Genomic DNA, 21,789 nt, shown 5'->3' with positions numbered 1-21,789 from the left:
ATAAACAGCTTTAGCAATGTGGCAGGATACAAGATCAACTCCAAAAAATATGTCGCTCTCTTATACACAAAGGATATGGAAGCAGAGAGGGAAATCAGTGAAGCTTCACCTTTCACGATAGCCACAAACAGCATAAAATATCTTGGGGTAACTCTAACCAAGGAAGTGAAAGATCTATTTGACAAGACCTTTAAGGCATTGAAGAAAGAAATTGAGGAGTATACCAAAAAATGGAAGGACCCCCCCTTGCTCTTGGATTGGGAGAATCAACATAGTAAAAATGGCAATTCTACCAAAAGCAATCTACAGATTCAATGCAATCCCCATCAAAATCCCTTCAAAATTCTTCACAGATCTGGAAAACACAATAATCAACTTTATATGGAATAAAAACCCAGGATGGCCAAAACAATCCTATACAATATAGGATCTGCTGGAGGCATTACCATCCCTGAATTCAAACTCTATTACAGAGCTACAGTAATGAAAACAGTGTGGTACTGGCATACAAACAGAGAAGTTGACCAATGGAATCGTATAGAAGACCCGGATTTTAACCCACAAACCTATGAACACCTCATTTTCGATAAAGGAGCTAAAAGTATACAATGGAAGAAAGAAAGCATCTTCAACAAATGGTGCTGGCACAACTGGATGTCAACCTGTAGAAGAATGAAAATAGACCCATATCTATCACCATGCACCAAATGGAATAAAGTCCAAATGGATTAAAGACCTCAATATCAGTCCAAACACATTGAACCTGATAGAAGAGAAAGTGGGAAGTACCCTACAACAGATGGGCACAGGAGATCGCTTCCTATGTATAACCCCAGCAGCACAGACATTAAGGGCAACATTGAATAAATGGGACCTCCTAAAACTGAGAAGCTTCTGTAAAGCAAAGGACACTGTCACTAAGACAAAAAGGCAACCTACTGACTGGGAGAAGATCTTCACTAACCCCGCAACAAACAAAGGTCTGATCTCCAAAATATATAGAGAACTCAAGAAACTAGACTTTAAAATGCTAATTAACCCAATTAAAAAATGGGGCACTTATCTGAACAGAGAATTCTCAACAGAAGAAGTTCAAACGGCCAAAAGACACTTAAGGTCATGCAGCAATATTTGTAATAGCCAGAACTTGGAAAAAACCTAGATGTCCTTCAATGGAAGAATGGATGAAGAAAGTGTGGAATATATACACATTAGAGTACTACGCTGCGGTAAAAAAACAATGACTTCTCGAATTTTGCATGCTAATGGATGGAAATAGAAAACACTATCCTGAGTGAGGTAGCCCAGACCCAAAATGATCAACAGGGGATGTATTCACTCATAATTGGTTTCTAGCCATAAATAAGGGTCACGGAGTCTACAATCGGTGAACCTAAAGAAGCTAAATAAGAAGGTGAACCCAAGGAAATACATATAGTTATCCTCTTGGCTATGGGAAGTACACAAAATTGCCGGGGAGAAAATTGGGATCTTGGGGGTGGGTTAGGATGGGGGTAAGTGGAGATGGCGAAAGAAAAGTGAGAATGGGAGGATGGGGGGAACTTGGGGAAACAGGATGATTGGGATAAAGGAAGGTTGGATGGGGAGCACGGAAGCACAATTCTTAGTTAAGGGAGCCACCTTAGTGTTGATAAGAGACTTGAACCTAGAGTGGCTCCCAGGAGCCCAAGCCAAGGTCCCTAGTTAGTTCCTTGGGCAGCTGAGGATAGGGAACCTGAAATGACCCTAGCCTATAGCAATACTGACGAATATCTTGCATATCACCATAGAACCTTCATCTGGTGAAGGATGGAGCTAGAGACAGAGACCCACACTGGAGCACTGTTCTGAGCTCCCAAGGTCCCAATGAGGAGCGGAAGGAAGTCAGGACCACGAGGGGTACACCCACCCACTAGACAGTGGGGCTGATCTATTGCGAGCTCACCAAGGCCAGCTGGACGATGACTGGAAAAGCATGGGATCAAACTGGACTCTCTGAACATGGTGAGCAATGAGGGCTGATGAGAAGCGAAGGACAATGGCACTGGATTTTGATCCTACTTCATTTTCTGGCTTTGTGGGAGCCTAGCCAGTTTGGATGTTCACCTTCCTAGACGTGGACAGAGGGGGGAGGTCCTTGGACTTTCCACAGGGCAGGGAACCCTGGCTGCTCTTTGGACTGGAGAGGGAGGGGGAGACGAGTGGGGGGAGGGGGAGAAGGGTGGGAGGAGGGGGAAAGAAATGGGAGGCTGGGAGGAGGCGGAAACTGTTTTTTTTTCATTTTCTCAATAAAAAAAATGAAATAAATAAATAAATAAATGGGTTGATTTAAAAGTAAGAGCTACTAAACAATAAGATTAAGCAAATAGATCAAAATTTATAATTAATATAAGCCTCTGAGTGTTTATTCAGGAAGTGGTGGAAAGAAAAAAAACTCCACTTACATGTTTACTGTTATGTGAAATACTAATTTTACTAGGCTTCCTGATGGTGCTAAATCAGGCAACCCACAGGAACTGGACTCTTCTGAGATCCCACACAATGCATGGATTCCTTGGCGACTATTCCTTCTAAGATGCCTCTTATTGGTAAGCATGTGACATCCTTGCTGAAGCATATAGTCAGCTTTTCTACAGCCTAGTCAGAGACAATGTCCTCTTCCCCCACCATCCCAGAGCCACCCACTGCACATGTCCTCTCACCTGCCAGGGCTGGAAGTCCTGGGAATCTGTACTTTTCCCATCCTGCTGTCCACTGGTTATCATGTCTTGCAGGGCATGGGCAATGCTGTAGACAGCTGTGTAAGCAGCATCAATTTTACTCACTTCTGGGAAAGGATACTGCTGGTTTATCAGACTCTCATTCCCTGAGCACAGCTGGACACCCTCTGTCACTGGGCTGCTCTGGTGGGGCCATGTGCAATGAAAGGTAAACTCCCAGAACTTCTTTATAAACATATCTTCTGGAGTCTGGCTGGGGCGTAGGTTAGCAAGGAACTCTGGGAAGCCAGTAGCCCTGCTGCTGTGATACAGAAGGCCAAATGTGCCAAACAATACCTGGGAAATGCCTGGAATAGACAGGGCAAGTGCCATGTGCAGAGTGCCCTTGCTGACCCAGACCTGGCCTGAAACAGGAACGCCCAGTAACCTATATAGAATAAGCTGGAAATTTGAATTGCTTAGAAAAACCAGAACAACCCTGGCTGTGCATTTCTGCATCTTCTGGACAATCTCTCCAATCTTCCCCATGGACTCATGGGAAGGGACATGGAGGGTGAACTCAATGCACACACCAAATGAGCTCAGTTCCTGATTGGCCAAAGAGCTGGCCTGCTGCCCAAAGTCATCATCATGGGCCAGAATGATCACCCAGGACCACTGAAAGTGAATGATCAGCTGAGTCACTGCACGGCAAGATGTGAGGTCACTAGTCAGGGTTCGAAGGAAAGATGGGAACTGGATCTTGTCACTGAGGCTGGGTAGTGAGGATGAATAACTGACCTGTCAAGGAAGAACCAGGCAATAGAAGAGTGGATGAGATTTGGGCTTATGCATAGGCTGATCATCTGGTTTGAAGGTGGGAAGGAGGAGGCTGGAGACTTGACTCAGTGGTTAAGAGCCCTTGTTCTTCTGGTAGAAGACTCAAGTTCAAGATCTAGCACACACACCAGGTGGCTCACACACATCTACCTGTCACTCCAAGTCAAGGAAATCTGATAACCTCTTCTAGCTTCCTCCTACACCTACAACATAGACTCACATAAGTAACAAAACACATAAACGTATATTAAACTCTCTGGTTTGCATACAGCTGTGATGCTGTTCTTTTTCATTTTTGTGTGTGTGTGTGTGTGTGTGTGTGTGTGTGTGTGTGTGTTTTCTGATGGTACATGTGTGGAGGTCAGGAGACAAATTGTGGGGACTAGTTCTCTTCCACCACATGGGTTCCAGAGGTTCAATCTCAAGTCATCGAGCTTGGTTAACGTTTACCCCACAAACCTTCTTTCTGTCCCTGGTAGGGACCAATGGGTTCCCAGTAGAATCACCAGGCAAGAACAACGATTAGCTCTTATCACACCACCACTGCAAGACTTTCCTGTTTACTGAGTTTACTTCCCAGAACCAACATAGAAGAAAATAACTGACTCCCAAAAGGTGTCTTTTAACTAACATGCAGATGAGTACAATGGCACTGGTGTTGAGTATACACATAAACACACACGCATAATAATAATAATAATAATAAATGATGTAGAGATGGTTCAGTGGTTAAGAGTACTTACTACTATTTCAGAGAACTGAGATTCAATTCCCAGCACCCATATGGCAGTTAAAGAAATCTGTAACTCAGTCTAGAGAATTCAATGTCCTCTGATTTTCATGGGGATCAGGCAAACATGTAATACATGTGTGCATATAAATACATATATAGATGCATATATACACATATAAATATTTACATATATGCATACATGTATATGTACATGTGTGCATATATACATGAAGGAAAAATACTCATACACATAAAATAAAAATAAATAAATCTTTAAAAATATTTCTTAAATCATGCCTGGCGAGGTGTCCTCAAAGGGGCTAGAGACAAGCCATTTCAAGAAGTTCACCTCTGCAGTATGAGGAATTAGTTATTGGCAGCTGATGGCTGCCAAAGAATGGTCATTAATCAAAACTGAGGATCTAAAGTTGGGGAGATGGGGGCACTAGAGGGAGTTAGAGGTAGTGCTGGATGGGTACGATCAAAAAACACTGTATAAATATAATCTATTTTCTTCTTTTTTTTTTCTTTTTTTTGAGACAGAGTTTCTCTGTAGCTTTGGAGCCTGTCCTGGAACTAACTCTTGTAGTCCAGGCTGGCCTCGAACTCACAGAGATCCGCCTGCCTCTGCCTCCCAAGTGCTGGGATTAAAGGCATGCGCCACCACTGCCTGACTATAGTCTATTTTCAAACAATAAAAAATATTTAAAAGAAAAAAAAATATTTCTTAAATAAAAAAAATGTTCTCAGTTTCCTGGTCAATGAGAGGGATGCCAGTTCTCTCTAAACTAGCTTTATCTGTATATGGAGGGGAACCGTGTTGCACATGGAGAATACTTGCAGGGAGCCTGGCTCCACAGCAAAGCTGCTCACGCCTGTGGCCATCACCATCTGTTTCTCTATCCTCATTCATGAAGGAAGAAGGCTTGAGTAACTCACCTGGGGAAACTTGTACAGCCCCAGAAGTCTGGCCATGGAGACAGACAGGGATGACCGTGTGTCCCCAACCAGAGCAGCCTGAGGAGAGCCATGCTGGCAGGTATAGTTCGGAATGGGCTCCTCCTGCCTCGAGAGAAAGCTCATTGTCTCGTGGACAGCTCCATGCACTGAGTCCCCAGAGTTTCGAATGGAGAAGCCCAGAGTCAAATTGGGCAACAAGTGAGCACTCCTATTGATCTCCTCGATAGCAAAGACGAAACTCTGGGCCACCCGGTAGCCCCACTTGGAAATGCTGAGGGAAAGAGAAGCCCAAATTAATCACATATTATGGGATATATAGAACAAGAATAAACACAGGGACACAAGGATAAAAAGCAAACACATACATCTCCACAAATACATGTACACAGATGTGCATAGAAACACAGTTCAGAATACTCAGAGGGGAGCCAGAGGGAATGTGGAGCCAGTAATCAGAGGGGACAGTTTCAGAAGACAGAATGGATAACTGAAGATCTATTGAATTAGCTGGGTGTGGTGGCACACTTGTTTAATCCCAGCACTCTGGAGGTAGAGCAGATGGATCTTTGTGAAGTGGAGACCGGCATGGATGACAGAGACACATCCAGGTACCAGGAACTACATATATAGAGACCCTGCCTCATGCAAACAAAAAAAAAATTTATTGCACAGTACATTTGGTTAGAATTAACAGTAACTAACATCTATTTCAGAATTGCTCATAGTAAGAGCCAGAAGACAGAGAGAAGAGATGTGAAATGTTGTCTTTGGTAGATAATTTGGGCATAGCAGACATGTGAGTCTGCCAACAGCCAATCATGCACTGGGAAATTCCTTGCGCGGCCCTACTCTTCCCTGCTGAACTATTGGCAATGGATGTATTCTGGGGAAAAGACACTCACTATTGTCAGTCCTGTCCCTAAGAGGTGAACCCACAAACTTCAGTACACAGTTCCAGACCTGCAGCCACACAGACAGTCCTGGGTAAAATCGGAGGGTCACAGCTGAGTGGGGGGTGGTGCATGCCTTTAATCCCAGAACTGGGGAGGCTCAGGCAAGCAAATCTTTATGAGTCTGAGGCTAGCCTAGACTACAGAGTGAGTTCCAGAACTGTCAGTGCTACACAGAAAAACACTATTTAAAAAAAAAAAGAGTTTGCGGTCAGCCTGATATACAGAGCAAATTCCAGAATAGTCAAGTTTAGGCAGTGAAGGACAGAAATCTGGGGAAGATGTAATTGAATATGAGGGCCATGTTCCAGCCCCAGCAAGCAGCAGAACTTGGCAGTTTTGGTCACATAGTTCTGGCTTTAGAGTTAAGGAGAGAAGAAAGGCACTATGGAACATTCCCCATTAATAAGGAAAGCTGCTGAGGACAGGCAGGTGTCCTTGAATGGAGGCCTAAGGAGGCCACTGCATGAAGCTGTGAAGTTGAACCCTAGAATTTCTTGGAGAACCCAAGATGTTGGAAATGTCAGAGTCATGAGATTCCTGCTGAACAAAGCTACAAACAGGGAATGGAACCAACCCAAGAGAAACAAGTGTGTTGCAGTAAACAAATCTAAAAGGAGTTGGAGATCTGAAGAGTGTTTGGACATCAGACATGGAGGTGCAGAGTTATGAGTTTGCCCACCTGGTTTTCTGTCTTGCTTTGGAACAGTATTTCCTATGTTCCCTCTCTTATGCTTTGGAATGGTGCCATTGTATGCTGGAAATATATGATCTGCTTTTGGATGTTGATTTTATAGGTAATTACAGTTAAGACATTGCATGAATCTTAGAAGAGACTTTGAACTTCAGACTTTTAAATAGACTATGGGTACTTTTGCAGTTGGACTTAATGCATTTTTGCATTATGATATGGCTACAAGTCTTTGGGGTGATGGCTTGAAATAAAATGGCCCCCAAATTAAGGGGCACTAATAGGATGACCGTGTTGGAATAGCTGTGGTCTTATTGGAGGAAAAGTGTCCCTGTATAAGCAGGCTTTGTGCTTTCTATATGCTCAAGCCATGCCCAGTGAGACTGCCTACTTCCTGTTACCTGCATATCAACATATCCAGCTACCTCTCCAGCACCATATCTGCCTGCATGATAACATGTTCCCTGCCAAGGTGATAACAGACTAAACCTCTGAACTGTAAGTGAGCCACCGCAATTAAATGTTTTCTTTGAAAAAAACAGAAAAATAATCAGTGCCTAACAAAACAAAAAGGCATGAATGTGGGAAAAAGACCTGTAAAAGGAAGGAAGAAATGAGAGGGAGGAAAGTTAGGTAAGAGACGCTGGGGTTGAGAATTAAACAAATGCACTATGTAAACATGTGAAATCAGCAAAGATCAAATACAATAAAATATTAACATATACATACAAGTAACACTAAATGGACTCAATAGGTCTCATTTATAAATATCTATATATTTGTTTGCATATGTATGCAGCAATAATATTTAAAAATAAAAGGCAATAAATTTAAGAGGGTAGACCATTTGGGAGGTGTTGAAAGGAGTAGAGGGGAATATAGTTAGATAGATCGATAAATGATAGATAGATAGATAGATAGATAGATAGATAGATAGATAGATAGATAGATAGACAGACAGACAGACACAAATCAACATAGACAGAGATAGAGATATATGGGGCTGTTCAGACAAAGAATTTCTTTGTGCCTTTGGCTGGCCTGAATCCAAAGGTATCTACCTGCCTTGGCCTCTTGAGTGCTGGAATTAAAGCAAAATGTCACCATATCCAGTTGATGTTGTTTATGTTAATTAAATTTTTCTAAATGTCAATCCTGAGAGAAGATTTGATTTTGTTTTGAGGCAGAGTCTCCTTATCCCCCAGTCTTACCTCACACTCACTATATAGCCAAGAATGATGAATTCTTTCAATATATGTGTATGTATAAGCCAGAAGCTGACAACTACTACTCTCTTTAAGCATGCTCTCTGTGTGTATGTGTGTGAGTGTGTGTATGTGTGTATATGTGTGTGTGGCTGTATATGTGGTGTTGTATTCATGTGCATGTGTGTTTCTGCTTGGAGGGTAAAGGCTGCTAGGATGCCAGAATAGCTTTCTAAATTACTTTTCCATCTTTAAAAACATTATCCTGTGTTCATGTGTGTATATGATGTGTGTGTAGACTCACACAAGCTAGAACACATGGAGGTCAGGAATCGACTTTGTGAGTCAACTCTCTCCTTCCACCTTTATGTGGGTTCCAGGTAGGGCCAGGTCATCCATCAGGCTTGCATGCCAAGTGTTTTACTCCATATTGCATCTCACTGGCCCTTTTTCACCTTATTTTTTGAGACAGGTTATCTCACTGAACCTGGACCTCATCCATTCAGATAGGCTGACTGGCCACAGACCTGTAGGAATCTGCCTGTCTCACTCATTGTTCCTAACCAGAGTTAAAGATGCTCTGATGGAGGCGGGTCTTGTATTTATCTGTTGCTTTCATTGGTTAATTAATAAAGAAAACTGCTTGGCCCTGATAGGACAGAAAATTAGGTAGGTGGAGTAGACAGAACAGAATGCTGGGAGAAAGAAGCCAAGTCAGGCAGTCGCCATGATTCTCCCACTCCGGACAGATGCAGGTTAAGATCTTCCCTGGTAAGCCACCTCGTGAGCTACACAAATGATTAGAAATGGGTTAGATCAATATGTAAGAGCTAGCCAATAAGAGACTGGAACTAATGGGCCAGGCAGTGTTTAAAAGAATACAGTTTCCGTGTAATTATTTCGGGGCATAAGCTAGCCATGTGGGCAGCAGGGTGCCAGGGACACAGCCCTGCCGCTCCTATTACTACAATGCTCAATAGCCTAAGATTTCACATGGGTTCTGGGAATCAAACTCAGATCTTCATGCTTGCACAGCAGACACTTCACCAACTCAGACATTTCCCCAGACCCTAAGACCTTCACTTTCGGATTCTCCTGTCTCTGTCTCCCATGGGAGATTTTAAACATTCACGTCACCAAAAAATAAGTATGCAAAGTGATGGGTTTGTGAATGAAATAAGCTTGATAAATCATTCTATAATGTATACATTTATTACAATACAGCTCTGTGCCCAATACACACATGCAATTATTACTCACTGGATTAAAATATAACATGGGATTGGTATGGTAACAAACACTTGTGATTCCAGTACTAAGGATTTGGACGCAGGAAGATATTGAGTTCTAGGCTAATATCATCTACACAGTATAGCCCTCTCTCAAAAAAATTAAAATAAAATAAAAGAGAACTCAAGGACAAGCCAGTATGGCCAATGTGTTGGTTCGTGCTTGCAGTCCTGTGTTTGAGGACTAGTCTGAATTATACAAGGAGTTCCAGAGTAGTCGGAACATAAATTGGGATACTGACTCCAAAAAAAAGTAATATAGCTCTCTCTCCTCAAGCCAGGCAAGATGCCCAAGGGAAAGAAGGCCAAGGGGAAGAAGGTGGCCCCGGGCCCCGCCGTCGTGAAGAAGCACGAGGCTAAGAAGGTGGTGAATCCTTTGTTTGAGAAGAGGCCTAAGGTGCACCCACCCACTGAGAAAATGGAGCTGATCTACTGGGAGCTCACCAAGGCCAGCTGGACTGTGACTGAAAAAGCATGGGTTAAAACTGGACTCTCTGAACATGGCGAACAATGAGGGCTGATGAGAAGCCAAGGACAATGGCACGGGGTTTTGATCCTACTTCATTTTCTGGCTTTGTGGCAGCCTAGCCAGTTTGGATGTTCACCTTCCTAGATATGGACAGAGGGGGGAGGACCTAGGACTTACCACAGGGCAGAGAACCCTAACTGCTCTTTGGACTGGAGAGGGAGGGGGAGAGGAGTGGGGGGAGGGGGAGAAGGGTGGGAGGAGGGGGAGAAGGGTGGGAGGAGGGGGAGGGAAATGGGAGGCTGGGAGGAAGTGGAAACTTGTTTTTTTTCTTTCTTTTCTCAATGAAAAAATAAATAAATAAATTTAAAAAAAAAAGAAGAGGCCTAAGAACTTCAGCAATGGGCAGGACATCCAGCCGAAGAGAGATCGTCAAATGGCCCTGCTACATTCGGCCGCAGCGAGAGGGCCATCCTCATAAGCGGCTCAAAGTTGCTCCTGCCATTAACCAGTTCACCCAGGCCCTGCACTGGCAAACAGCTACTCAGTGGTTAAACTTTCCCACAAGTACAGGCCAGAGACAAAGCATGAAAAGAAGCAAAGGCTGCTGGCCCGTGCTGAGAAGAAAGCTGCTGGGAAAGGTGATGTCCCAACTAAAAGACCACCTGTCCTTCGAGCAGGCATCAATACAGTCACCACTTTGGTAGAGAACAAGAAGGCTCAGTTGGTGGTGACTGCCCATGACATAGACCCCACTGAGCTTGTAGTCTTCCTGCCTGCCCTGTGTTGGAAGATGGCGGTCCCCTATTGCATCATCAAAAGAAAGGCCAGGCTGGGGCGGCTGGTCACAGGAAGACGTGCACCACTGTTGCCTTCACACAGGTTAACTCGGGAGACAAGGGTGCTCTGGCCAAGCTGGTAGAAGCTATTAGGACCAATTACAACGACAGATATGATGAGATCTGCCGCCACTGGGGAGGCAATGTCCTGGGTCCAAATCTGTGGCTTGAATTACCAAGCTGGAAAAGGCAAAGGCCAAAGAACTCGCCACTACACAGGGTTAAATGTACTGCTGAGTTTTCTGTACATAAATATAATTACAAACCTTTAAAAATACAAATGATGTCAAATATGAAAACACAGTAATAAAAAATCTCATCCATTTGTAATTGAATAAAAAATGATGGATGTTACTTTAAAAACCACTCTTAAATGGTTTTTGATACGAGACTCATCATGTTTCCCAATCTTGCCTGGAACTAATAATACTCCTGCCTCAGCTTTCTGAGTGATAAGAGTACAGCCATGTACCCTATGCTCAATTAAAAGCAATAAAGCTAAATACAAATGTTTAAAAAGGCTTGTTTTAGAAACTACAGTATATTACAAACGCTGGAATGATTATATCCAAAAGTGGAACTGTTCATATGGCTAACGTCATGAGCTGTATCTCCAGGACCTCATGGACTGAATGTGGTGGTGCAGCCCATCATCTCATCACTGGGAAAGGGGAGGCTGGAGATCAGAAATTCAAGGTCATCTATGACTACCTAATGAATTCGAGACTCCATGATGCTTAGAAAAAATAACAAGCAAAAGGGATACAACACAGAGGAATCACAGAGACTGATAATTGATGAAAATCTATTATTTACACATTAATCCATTCAGCAAACACACCTACATAGACACTATTTTAAGAACCAAGGATATACAGAAGAATCAAGAAGCCCTACCTGGCCTGTGGAGGGCAGACATTACACCCAGTACAAGAGCACCCATACTTCAGTCCAGTGCAAACAACAAGGACAGACAGACAGAGGTGATGTAAAAGGAGAGCAACAGAGATACAGCATGGATACACAGAGAAAGGTGGTGGCCATCTAGCTGGGACTCTGAGAATCAACCCCTATCCAAGGCTTCCACAACCTTGTAAGGCTGCTTCTGGGTTTCAGAGACTCCCATTCCACATCCAACACTTACTCTGAAGCCAGCAGTCCTGATGGTGGGACAGTGAAGTCAGACAGGGTATCAATAGAGAGATCAAAGATGGAGAAGCTGCCTCCCACAATTACATCCCCAGGACGGTCAAAGTGAGGCCTCTGCCTTGGCAAAAGCCAGGCTCTTGGTGAGGAAAAAGCAGACACAAAGACACAACCAAAGAGAACAGGAAAGAGAGTACACAGCCACATGCCTGCTGGGCACCAGGCAATCAGTGACAGGACAGCCTCATATGGAGCAGTAGCTTACAGTGAAAGGGGGCTTATATCTGGGAGGATGCTCTCGATCAAGGACCTGAGGCTAAGATCACACTGGGAATTCTAGGTTTACAGACTGTGAGGAGAATATTGGTCACAACATGGTGGAGGTGGGTGACCACTAAATCCCAGAGTCATTAAAAGTTTTATTCCCTTCTCCTGGGTCTTCTTACACTCTTTGCATCCAAGGTCACAGTTCTGGGCATCATTTGCAGACTACAGGAAAGGCAGCAATGGGTCTGATTGTCTCCTGAGGGACTTGCGAGCCCAGGAGCAGCTGTGCTCAGGACAATGTTTGGTAGAGAAACCCCAGGTGAGTACAAGAAGCAAACAGCCCAGTAGCTGAAGTGAAATATTTAGCACACTGTTCACACTCTACAGCCCCTGCATAGACCCTCCATATGTCTCCACTGTGTTGATCCACCAATCCATGTTCAGGGTGGTCTTTGCTGTTCCTTAAAAAATTTTCAGAAAAGTTTATCTAGCACAATTTGGAAATACACATAACCAAACAGCAGAAAACAATATCCATGTCTTTGTAGAGCCATTACTCATCTTCCCAAGGTACTGAGCCTTTTTGTCTATGATTGAAAAACAAATTCCAAGGTTGCCAAGGTTGTTTTCAGGTAAATTTACTTGATACACAAGCCTGATGGCCTGTGTGTGATCCCAAAAATCATCATAAAATTAGGAGACCGCAGACCATCGATTAAAACCTACAAGCTACAAGTCCCACTCTACCCTCAAACTCTTCTATCCCCAGTGACCTCAGAGGAACTCTTAAACATAGATTCCAACTACAGAGCAAAAACGAAGAGAGGAATGCTGAAAAATAAAGTATGAATGCACAGAGTGGACCAAGAGAACGAATTGAGAGCAGACAAAGAGAATGAGCCAAGGGAGACCACAGCAGTTCACTGAGACACAGCAAGTGACAGTACAGAGTGGATCCAGAACATTTCCCAAAGACACTGCAAGGATAGGACTAAGAGGCAAAAACACTGCCAGCATCAAGTAGTGAAAGAGATGGGAAGATGTCAATAGAAAGCAACATGGTAACACCAGAACCCAATTTCACACAACAGGAAGACTTCATCATCCTAACCCAGAAGAAGAAAAACAAAATTATTTGAAATGTAACTTTATGGGAATAATGGAGACCATTAAAGAGGAAATGAAAATTTCCCTCAAAGAAAGGGAGGAAAAAACAAACAAAAAAGTTGGAAGAAAACAATAAATCTCTTAAAGAAACCCAAGCTGTACCAGAAATCACATCGAAGAGGTGAGTGTGTAACTGACCGGCCAGCATGCCCCAGAAAGGGAGCACAGATGCCCCTCAATCCCCTAAACTTTCTGGTCATTCAGCAGGGGCTTCTTTCCCCAGCTACTGCCTCCCTCTTCCTATCACATCCCAGCTTGCTCCCAGGTACCCCTTTTCTTCTAAGGGGTCATAAGATCCCCCCAACTCAGCCTGTTTTGGGGCTGAGGCTCTTGGGACAAAGTGGTGAGTGCAAACAGGCAGGAGGTCCTTTGTTTCACTGAGCCTGCACACACCAAGCCCAACCTTTTGTCTGCGAGGTCCCTGGCCAGCAAGTGGCCCAGATCCTGTACCAGAAGAGCCTTTGGAGAGCATTTGAAGGAAGAGATGGGTAGGCGCCAGTGCAAGAATTCCTCAAAAATCTGAAAAAACAATATGATAACACCAGAACCCAAAGAACATACAACAGGAAGACTTGAACACCCTAATCCAGAAGAAGTAGAAAAAATAGACATTATGAAAGTGATAGAGTCCCTTAAGGATGTGAAAAACTTCCTTAAAGAAGTGGATGAGAAGAATAACAAAAAGTTTGAAGAATTGAGTAAATGCCTAAAAGATACCTTAGGAAACCAAGAAAAAAACAATCAAACAGATAATGGAAACAGTTCAAGACTTGAAAACTGAAATGGGGGTAATGAAGAAAACACAAACTGAGAGATGGCTGGATATGGAAAATCTAGGTAAACAAACAGGGACTACAGAGACAAGCATCACCAAAAGAATTCAAGAGATAGAAGAAAGAATCTCAGATGCTGAAGACACTATAGAGAAAATAAATGCACTGATCAAAGAAAACGGAAAATCCAACAAATTCTCATCACAAAATATCTAGGAAATTGGGGACACCATAAAAAGACCAAACCTAAGAATAATAGAGGAAGAAGGAGAAGAATAACAGCTCAAAGGCCCAGAAAATATATTCAACAAAATTATAGAAAAAACTTTCCCAACCTAAAGAGGGATATTTCTATGAAGGCACAAGAAGCATACAGAACACCAAATAGACTGGATCAAAAAAAATATCCCCTCACCATACAATATTCAAAACACAAAACATACAGAATAAAGAAAGAATATTAAGAGCTGAAAGGAAAAAGGTCAAGTAACTTATAAAGGGAAACCTATCAGACTTACACCTGACTTCTCTATGGAAACCATGAAAGCCAGAAGGTCTTGGATAGATGTGCTGCAGAAAATAAGAGACCATGGATGCAAGCCCAGACTACTATACCCAGGCAAGCTTCTTTTCACCATATATGGAGAAATCAAAATATTCCAGGAAAAAAAAACAAATTTAAACAATACGTAGCCACAACTCCAACCTTACAGAAAGTAATAGGAGGAAAATCACAACTCAAGGAATCCAACAATGCCCACAATAACTTAGACATATAACAACCCTTTACCAGCACAACTCAAACAGAAACACACAAACTCTACTACCAAAATAAATAAATAAATAACCAGCATTAACAACAATTGGTCATTAATATCACTTAATATCAATAGACTCAATTCACCTATAAAAAAGCACAGGCTCCCAGCACTCGGGAGGCAGAGGCAGGCGGATCTCTCTGAGTTCGATACCAGCCTGGTCTACAAGAGCTAGTTCCAGGACAGGCTCTAAAACCACAGAGAAACCCTGTCTCGAAAAACCAAAAAAAAAAAAAAAATAAAAATAAAAAAGCACAGGCTAAGAGATTGGATGCACAATCGGGATCCAACATTCTGCTGTTTACAAGAAACACACCTCAACCACAAAAACAGACATCTACTCAGAGTAAAGGGTTGGAAAAGGTTTTTCAATCAAATGGACCTAAGAAACAAGCAGGTGTGGCTATACTAATGTCTAACAAAATTGACTTCAAAATAAAATCAATCAGAAGAGATGGAGAAGGACAAGTTATACTCATAACAAGAACAATTCATCAGGATGAAGACTCAATCCTGAATATCTATGCCCCTAATATAAAAGCACCCACATATGTAAAGGAAACATTACTAGAACTCAAAGTACACATCAAACCCCACACACTAATAGTAAGAGACTTCAACACTCCTCTCTGATCAATACACAAGGCAATAAGACAGAAACCTAACAGAGAAATAAGAGAATTAATGGAAGTAAAGAATCAAATGGGGTTAAGACATCTATAGAACATTCCACCCAAATAGGAAAGAATATACTTTCTCAGCATCTCATGGAACCTTCTCGAAAACTGACCACATACTAAGTAACAAAGCAAACTTCCACAGATACAAAAAAATATTAGTAACCACCTGTGTCTTATCAGATCACCATGAAATAAAGTTAGAATTTAACAACAATGCTACTCCCAGAAAGCCTACAAATTCATGGAAACTGAACAGTCAACTACTGAACCATACCAGGATTAAGGAAGAAATAAAGAAAGAAATTAAAGTCTTCCTGAAATTCAATGAAAATAAAGACACAACACATCCAAACCTATGGGACACTATGAAAGCAGTGCTAATAGGAAAGTTCATAGCTCTAATTGCCCACATTTTTAAAAAAAAGGAAAAGCTCACATAAGAGACTTAAGAGCACAGCTGAAAGCTCTAGAAAAAAGAAGCAGACACACCCAGGAGGAGTAGAAGGCTGGAAATAATCAAACTGAGGGCTGAAATCAACAAAATAGAAACACAGAAAACAATCCAAAGATTCAATGAAACAAAGAGCAGGTTCTTTGAGAAAGTCAACAAGATTGACAAACCTTTATTCAAACTAATCAAAAGGCAGAGAGAGAAGACGCAAATTAACAAGATCAGAAATGAAAAGAGGGACATAACAACAGACACTGAGGAAATTCAGAGAATCATTAGGTCTTACAACAAAAGCTTATATGTAACAAAGTTGGAAAATGTAAAAGAAATCGACTTGGTTTTTAGATAAATACCATTTACAAAAATTAAATCAAGACCAGGTGAACAATTTAAATAGACCTATAAGTCGTGAAAAAATAAAAGCTGTCATAAAAAATCCTTTCAACCAAAAAAAGCCCAGGACCAGATGGTTTTAATGCAAAATTTTATCAGAACTTCCATAAAGAGCTGATACCTATACTCCTTAATGTGTTTCACATAATAGAAAGAGAAAAGTCATTGCCAAACTCTTTTTATGAAGCTACAGTTACCCTGATTCCAAAACCACAAAAGACCCAACCAAGAAAGAGAATTACAGACCAATCTCACTCATGAACATCAATGCAAAAATTCTCAATAAAATTCCGGCAAACAGAATCCAAGAAAACATCAAAACAATTATTCATTACGATCAAGTAGGCTTCATCCCAGAGATGAAGGGCTGGCTCAAGCATATATATAAACTGAAAGAAAAAACCATAGGAACATTTCATTAGATGCTGAAAAAGCATTTGACAAAATTAAAAACCCCTTTATGGCAAAGGTTTTGGAGAGGTTAGGAATACAAGGATCATACCTAAATATAATAAAAGCAATACATAGCAAGACAAAAGCTAATATCAAATTAAATGGAGAGAAACTCAAAGCCATCCCAATAAAATCAAGAACAAAACAAGGCTGTCCACTTTCTCCATATATCTTCAACATAGTGCTTGAAGTTCTAGCAACAGCAATAAGACAATACAAAAGGATCAAGGGGATTCTAATTGGAAAGGAAAAAGTCAAACTTTTGTTATTTGCAAATGATATGATACTGTACATCAGTGACGCCAAAAACTCTACCAAAGAACTCCTACATTTGATAAATAACTTCAGTGATATGGCAGGTTACAAGATCAACTCGAAAAAAAATCAGTAGCCCTCCTATACACAAAGGATATAGAAGCAGAGAGGAAAACCAGAGAAACTACACCTTTTACGATAGCCACAAATAGCATAAAATATCTTGGGTAACTCTGGCCCAAGAATTGAAAGATCTATATGACAAGAACTTTAAATCTTTGAAGAAAAAAACTGAAGAGGACACCAAAAAATGGAAGGATCTCCCCTGCTCTTGGATTGGGAGGATCAGCATAGTAAAAATGGCAATTCTACCAAAATCAATCTATAGATTCAATGCAGTCCCCATCAAAATCCCTTCAAAATTCTTCACAGATCTGGAGAAGACAATAATCAACTTTATATGGAAAAACAAAAAACCCAGGATAGCCAAAACAATCATATACAATAAAGGATCATCTGGAGGCATTATCATCCCTGACTTCAAACTATATTACAGAGCTACAGTATGAAAATAGCTTGGTATTGGCAGAAAGACAGAGAAGCCGACCAATGGAATCGAATAAAAGACCCTGATATTAACCCACAAACCTATGAACACCTCATTTTCGATAAAGGAGCTAAAAGTATACAATGGAAAAAAGAGAGCATCTTCAACAAATTGTGCTGGCAAAACTGGATGTCAATCTGTAGAAGAATGAAAAAAAATCCATATCTATCACCATGCACAAAACTCAAGACCAAATGGATTAAAGACCTCAATATCAGTCCGAACACACTGAACCTGATAGAAAGGAAGTGGGAAGTACTCTACAACACATGGGCACAGGAGACCACTTCCTACGTATAACCCCAGCAGCACAGACATTAAGGGCCTCATTGAATAAATGGGACCTCCTGAGGCTGAGAAGCTTCTGTAAAGCAAAGGACACTGTCACTAAGACAGAAAGGCAACCCACTGACTAGGAGAAGAGCTTCTTCAACCCCACAACTGACAAAGGTCTGATATCCAAAATATATAAAACACTCAAGAAGCTAGACTTTAAAATGCTAATTAACCCAATTAAAAAATGGGGCACTGAACTGAACAGAGAATTCTCAACAGAAGAAGTTCAAATGGCCAAAAGACACTTAAGGTCGTGCTCAACCTCCTGAGTGATTGGGAAAATGCAAATCAAAACAACTTGAGATACCATCTTACACCTGTCAGAATGGCTAAATACAAAAACACCAATGATAGCCTTTGCTGGAGAGGATGTGGAGTAAGGGGCACACTCATCCATTGCTGGTGGGAATGCAATCTTGTGCAACCACTTTGGAAATCAGTGTGCCGGTTTCTCAGGAAATTCGGGATCAACCTACCCCTGGACCCAGCAATACCACTCTTGGGAATATACCCAAGAGAGGCCCTATCATACAACAAAAGTATATGCTCTACTATGTTCATAGCAGCATTGTTTGTAATAGCCTGAAGCTGGAAACAACCTAGATGCCCTTCAATCGAAGAATGGATGAAGAAAGTATGGAATATTTACATATAAGAGTACTACTCAGCAGTAAAAAACAAGGACTTCTTGAATTTTGCATGCAAAAGAATGGAAATAGAAAACACTATCCTGAGTGAGGTAAGCCAGACCCAAAAAGAGGAACATGGGATGTACTCACTCATATTTGGTTTCTAGCCATAAACCAAGGACATTGAGCCTAAAATTAGTGATCCTAGAGAAGCTAAATAAGAAGAACCCAAAGAAATACATATAGGCATCCTCCTGAATATTAACCTTCATCAGGCAATGAAAGGAGACAGAGACAGAGACCCACATTGGAGCACCGAACAGAAATCTCATGGTCCAAATCAGGAGCAGAAAGAGAGAGAGCACGAGCAAGGAACTCAGGACCACGAGGGGTGCACCCACACACTGAGACAATGGGGATGTTCTATTGGGAACTCACCAAGGCCAGCTGGCTTGGGTCTGTAAAAGCCTGGGATAAAACCGGACTAGCTGAACATAGTGGACAATGAGGACTACTGAGAACTCAAGATCAATGGCAATGGGTTTTTGATCCCACTGCACATACTGGCTTTGTGGGAGTCTAGGCAGTTTGGATGCTCACCTTACTAGACCTGGATGGAGGTGGGTGGTCCTTGGACTTTCCACAGGGCAGGAAACCCTGATTGCTCTTTGGGCTGACAAGGGAGGGTACTTGATTGGGGGAGGGAGAGGGAAATGGGAGGCGGTGGCGGGAAAGAGACAGAAATCTTTAAGAAATAAATAAATAAATAAAAATTCAATGCAATCCCCATTAAAATCCCAACAAAATTCTTAACAAACCTTTATATGGAAAAACAAAAAACCCAGGATAGCCAAAACAATCATATACAATATAAGTTCTTCCGGAGGCATTACCATCCCTGACTTCAAACTCTATTACAGAGCTACAGTAATAAAAACAGCTTGGTATTGGCATAGAATCAGAGAAGTCGACCAATGGAATCGAATAGAAGACCCAGATATTAACCCACAAAGTTATGAACAGCTGATCTTCAACAAAGGAGCTAAAAGTATACAATGGAAGAAAGAAAGCATCTTCAACAAATGGTGCTGGTATAACTGAATGTCAACCTGTAAAAGAATGAAAATAGATCCAAAACTATCACCATGCACAAAACTCAAGTCCAAATGGATTAAAGACCTCAATATAAATCCGACCACATTGAACCTGAATGAAGAGAAAGTGGAAAGTAGACTGCAATACATGGGCACAGGAGACTACTTCCTAAGAATAACCCCATTATCACAGACAATAAGAGCAACATTAAATAAATGGGACCTCCTAAAACTGAGAAGCTTCTGTGAAAAAAAAAGGACACTGTCATTAAGACAAAAAGGCATCCTACTGAATGGGAGAAGATCTTCACCAACCCTGCATCAGACAAAGGTCATATCTCCAAAATATATAAAGAACTCAAGAAACTAGATGTTAAAATGCTAATTAACCCAATTTAAAAAATGGGGCACTGAGCTGAACAGAGAATTCTCAACAGAAGAAGTTCAAATGGACAAGAAACACTTAAGGTCATGTTCAACTTCCTTAGCTATTAGGGAAATGCAAATCAAAACAACTTTGAGATACCATCTTACACCTTTCAGAATGGCTAAATACAAAAACACCAATGATAGCCTTTGCTGGAGAGGATGTGGAGTAAGGGGTACACTCATCCATTGCTGGTGGGAATGCAAACTTGTGCAACCACTTTGGAAATCAGTGTGCCGGTTTCTCAGGAAATTCGGGATCAACCTACCCCTGGACCCAGCAATACCACTCTTGGGAATATACCCAAATGATGCCCAATCATATTACAAAAGCATTTGTTCAAGTATGTTCATAGCATCATTGTTTGTAATAGCCAGAACCTGGAAACAACCTAGATGCCCCTCAATGGAAGAATGGATAAAGAAAGTGTAGAATATATACACATTAGAGAAGTAAAAAACAATGACATCTTGAATTTTGCATGCAAATGGATGGAAATAGAAAACACTATCCTGAGTGAGATTACCCACTCAAAAAGATGAATATGGTATGTAGTCACTCATTTGTGGACTGTAGCAATAAACTAAGGTCATTAAGCCTATAGTTCACAAGCCCAGAGAAGCCAAATAACAAGGTGAACCCAAAGAAAAACATTTCCTCCTGGAAATTGGAAATGAACAAGACTGTGGGGCAAAATTTGTGAGCATGGGGGTGGGGGCAGGAGTGGGGGTGATATTGGGGAAAAGGGAAGAGGGGGAGAGGGAAGGCACAAGGGAAAGACTGGCAAGAGCTTGGCGGAGTGGGAGGCTGGAGATGGAGGAAAGGCGCATATAGGAGCAGGGAAGAAGATACCTACATTAAGAGATCCATTTTAGGGTTGGCAAGAGACTTGGCTCTAGAGGGGATCCCAGGTGTCCACGGGGATGTCCCCAGCTAGGTCCTTGGACAGCAGAGGAGAAAGTGCCTGAACGGTCCTTGCCCCACTATCACGCTGATGATTATCTCGAATATCACCATAGAATCTTCATCCGGCGACGGATGGAGATAGAGACAGAAACCCTCATCAGAGCAACGGACTGAACTCCCAAGGTCCAGTTGAAAGGCAGAAGGAGGGAGAAAATGAGAAAAGAAGTCAGGACCGAGAGAGGTTGGTCCATCAACTGAGGCAGTGTGCTCACCAAATACAGCTGGACTTGGTCTGAATGATCATGTGATCAAACCAGACTCTCTGATTGTGACTGACAATGGGGGCTGACTGAGAAGCCATTGTTAAAGGCACTGGGACTTGTTTTTATGGCATGTTCTGGCTTTTTGGGACCCTAGTCTATATGGATGCACAGCTCCCTAGGCCTGGATGTAGGGGGGAAGGCCTTGGACTTCCCACAGGGCAGGGTTCCCTGCCCTCTCTGAAGCAGGGTGGGAGAGGGAGAGGGGGGTGTGGGGGAGCTGGAGGGAATTGGGAGGGGGAAAGGAAGTGTAAATAATTGAATGAAAAAATAATAAATAAATGAATAAAATCAAGAGCAAAAAAAGAAAAGAAAGAAAGAAACCCAAGTAAAAACAACCAAACAGTTAAAACAGTTCAAGACTTGAAGACTAAAATAGAGTCAATAAATAAAAT

General features: G+C 41.8%; 2 protein-coding genes across 2 annotated transcripts in view; both read right to left on the bottom strand.

Annotated features, from left to right (window-relative positions):
• The window catches only part of LOC142860649 (vomeronasal type-2 receptor 26-like), a 134,320-nt gene extending 122,295 nt beyond the window's left edge, over positions 1 to 12,025 (bottom strand). The window contains 3 exon segments of the mRNA XM_075992162.1: positions 2,703 to 3,500; positions 5,212 to 5,503; positions 11,817 to 12,025. Coding sequence (XP_075848277.1) covers positions 2,703 to 3,500; positions 5,212 to 5,503; positions 11,817 to 12,025 — 1,299 coding nt within the window.
• Positions 1 to 21,789, bottom strand: part of LOC142860656 (elongin BC and Polycomb repressive complex 2-associated protein-like) — a 103,802-nt gene that overhangs the window by 67,100 nt on the left and 14,913 nt on the right. The gene's annotated exons all lie outside the window — the stretch shown is intronic.

Source organism: Microtus pennsylvanicus, chromosome 1 (assembly GCF_037038515.1).
Source record: "Microtus pennsylvanicus isolate mMicPen1 chromosome 1, mMicPen1.hap1, whole genome shotgun sequence".
In the NCBI taxonomy this organism is placed as follows: Eukaryota; Metazoa; Chordata; class Mammalia; order Rodentia; family Cricetidae; genus Microtus; species Microtus pennsylvanicus.
This window is presented reverse-complemented; position numbering and strand designations above follow the sequence as displayed.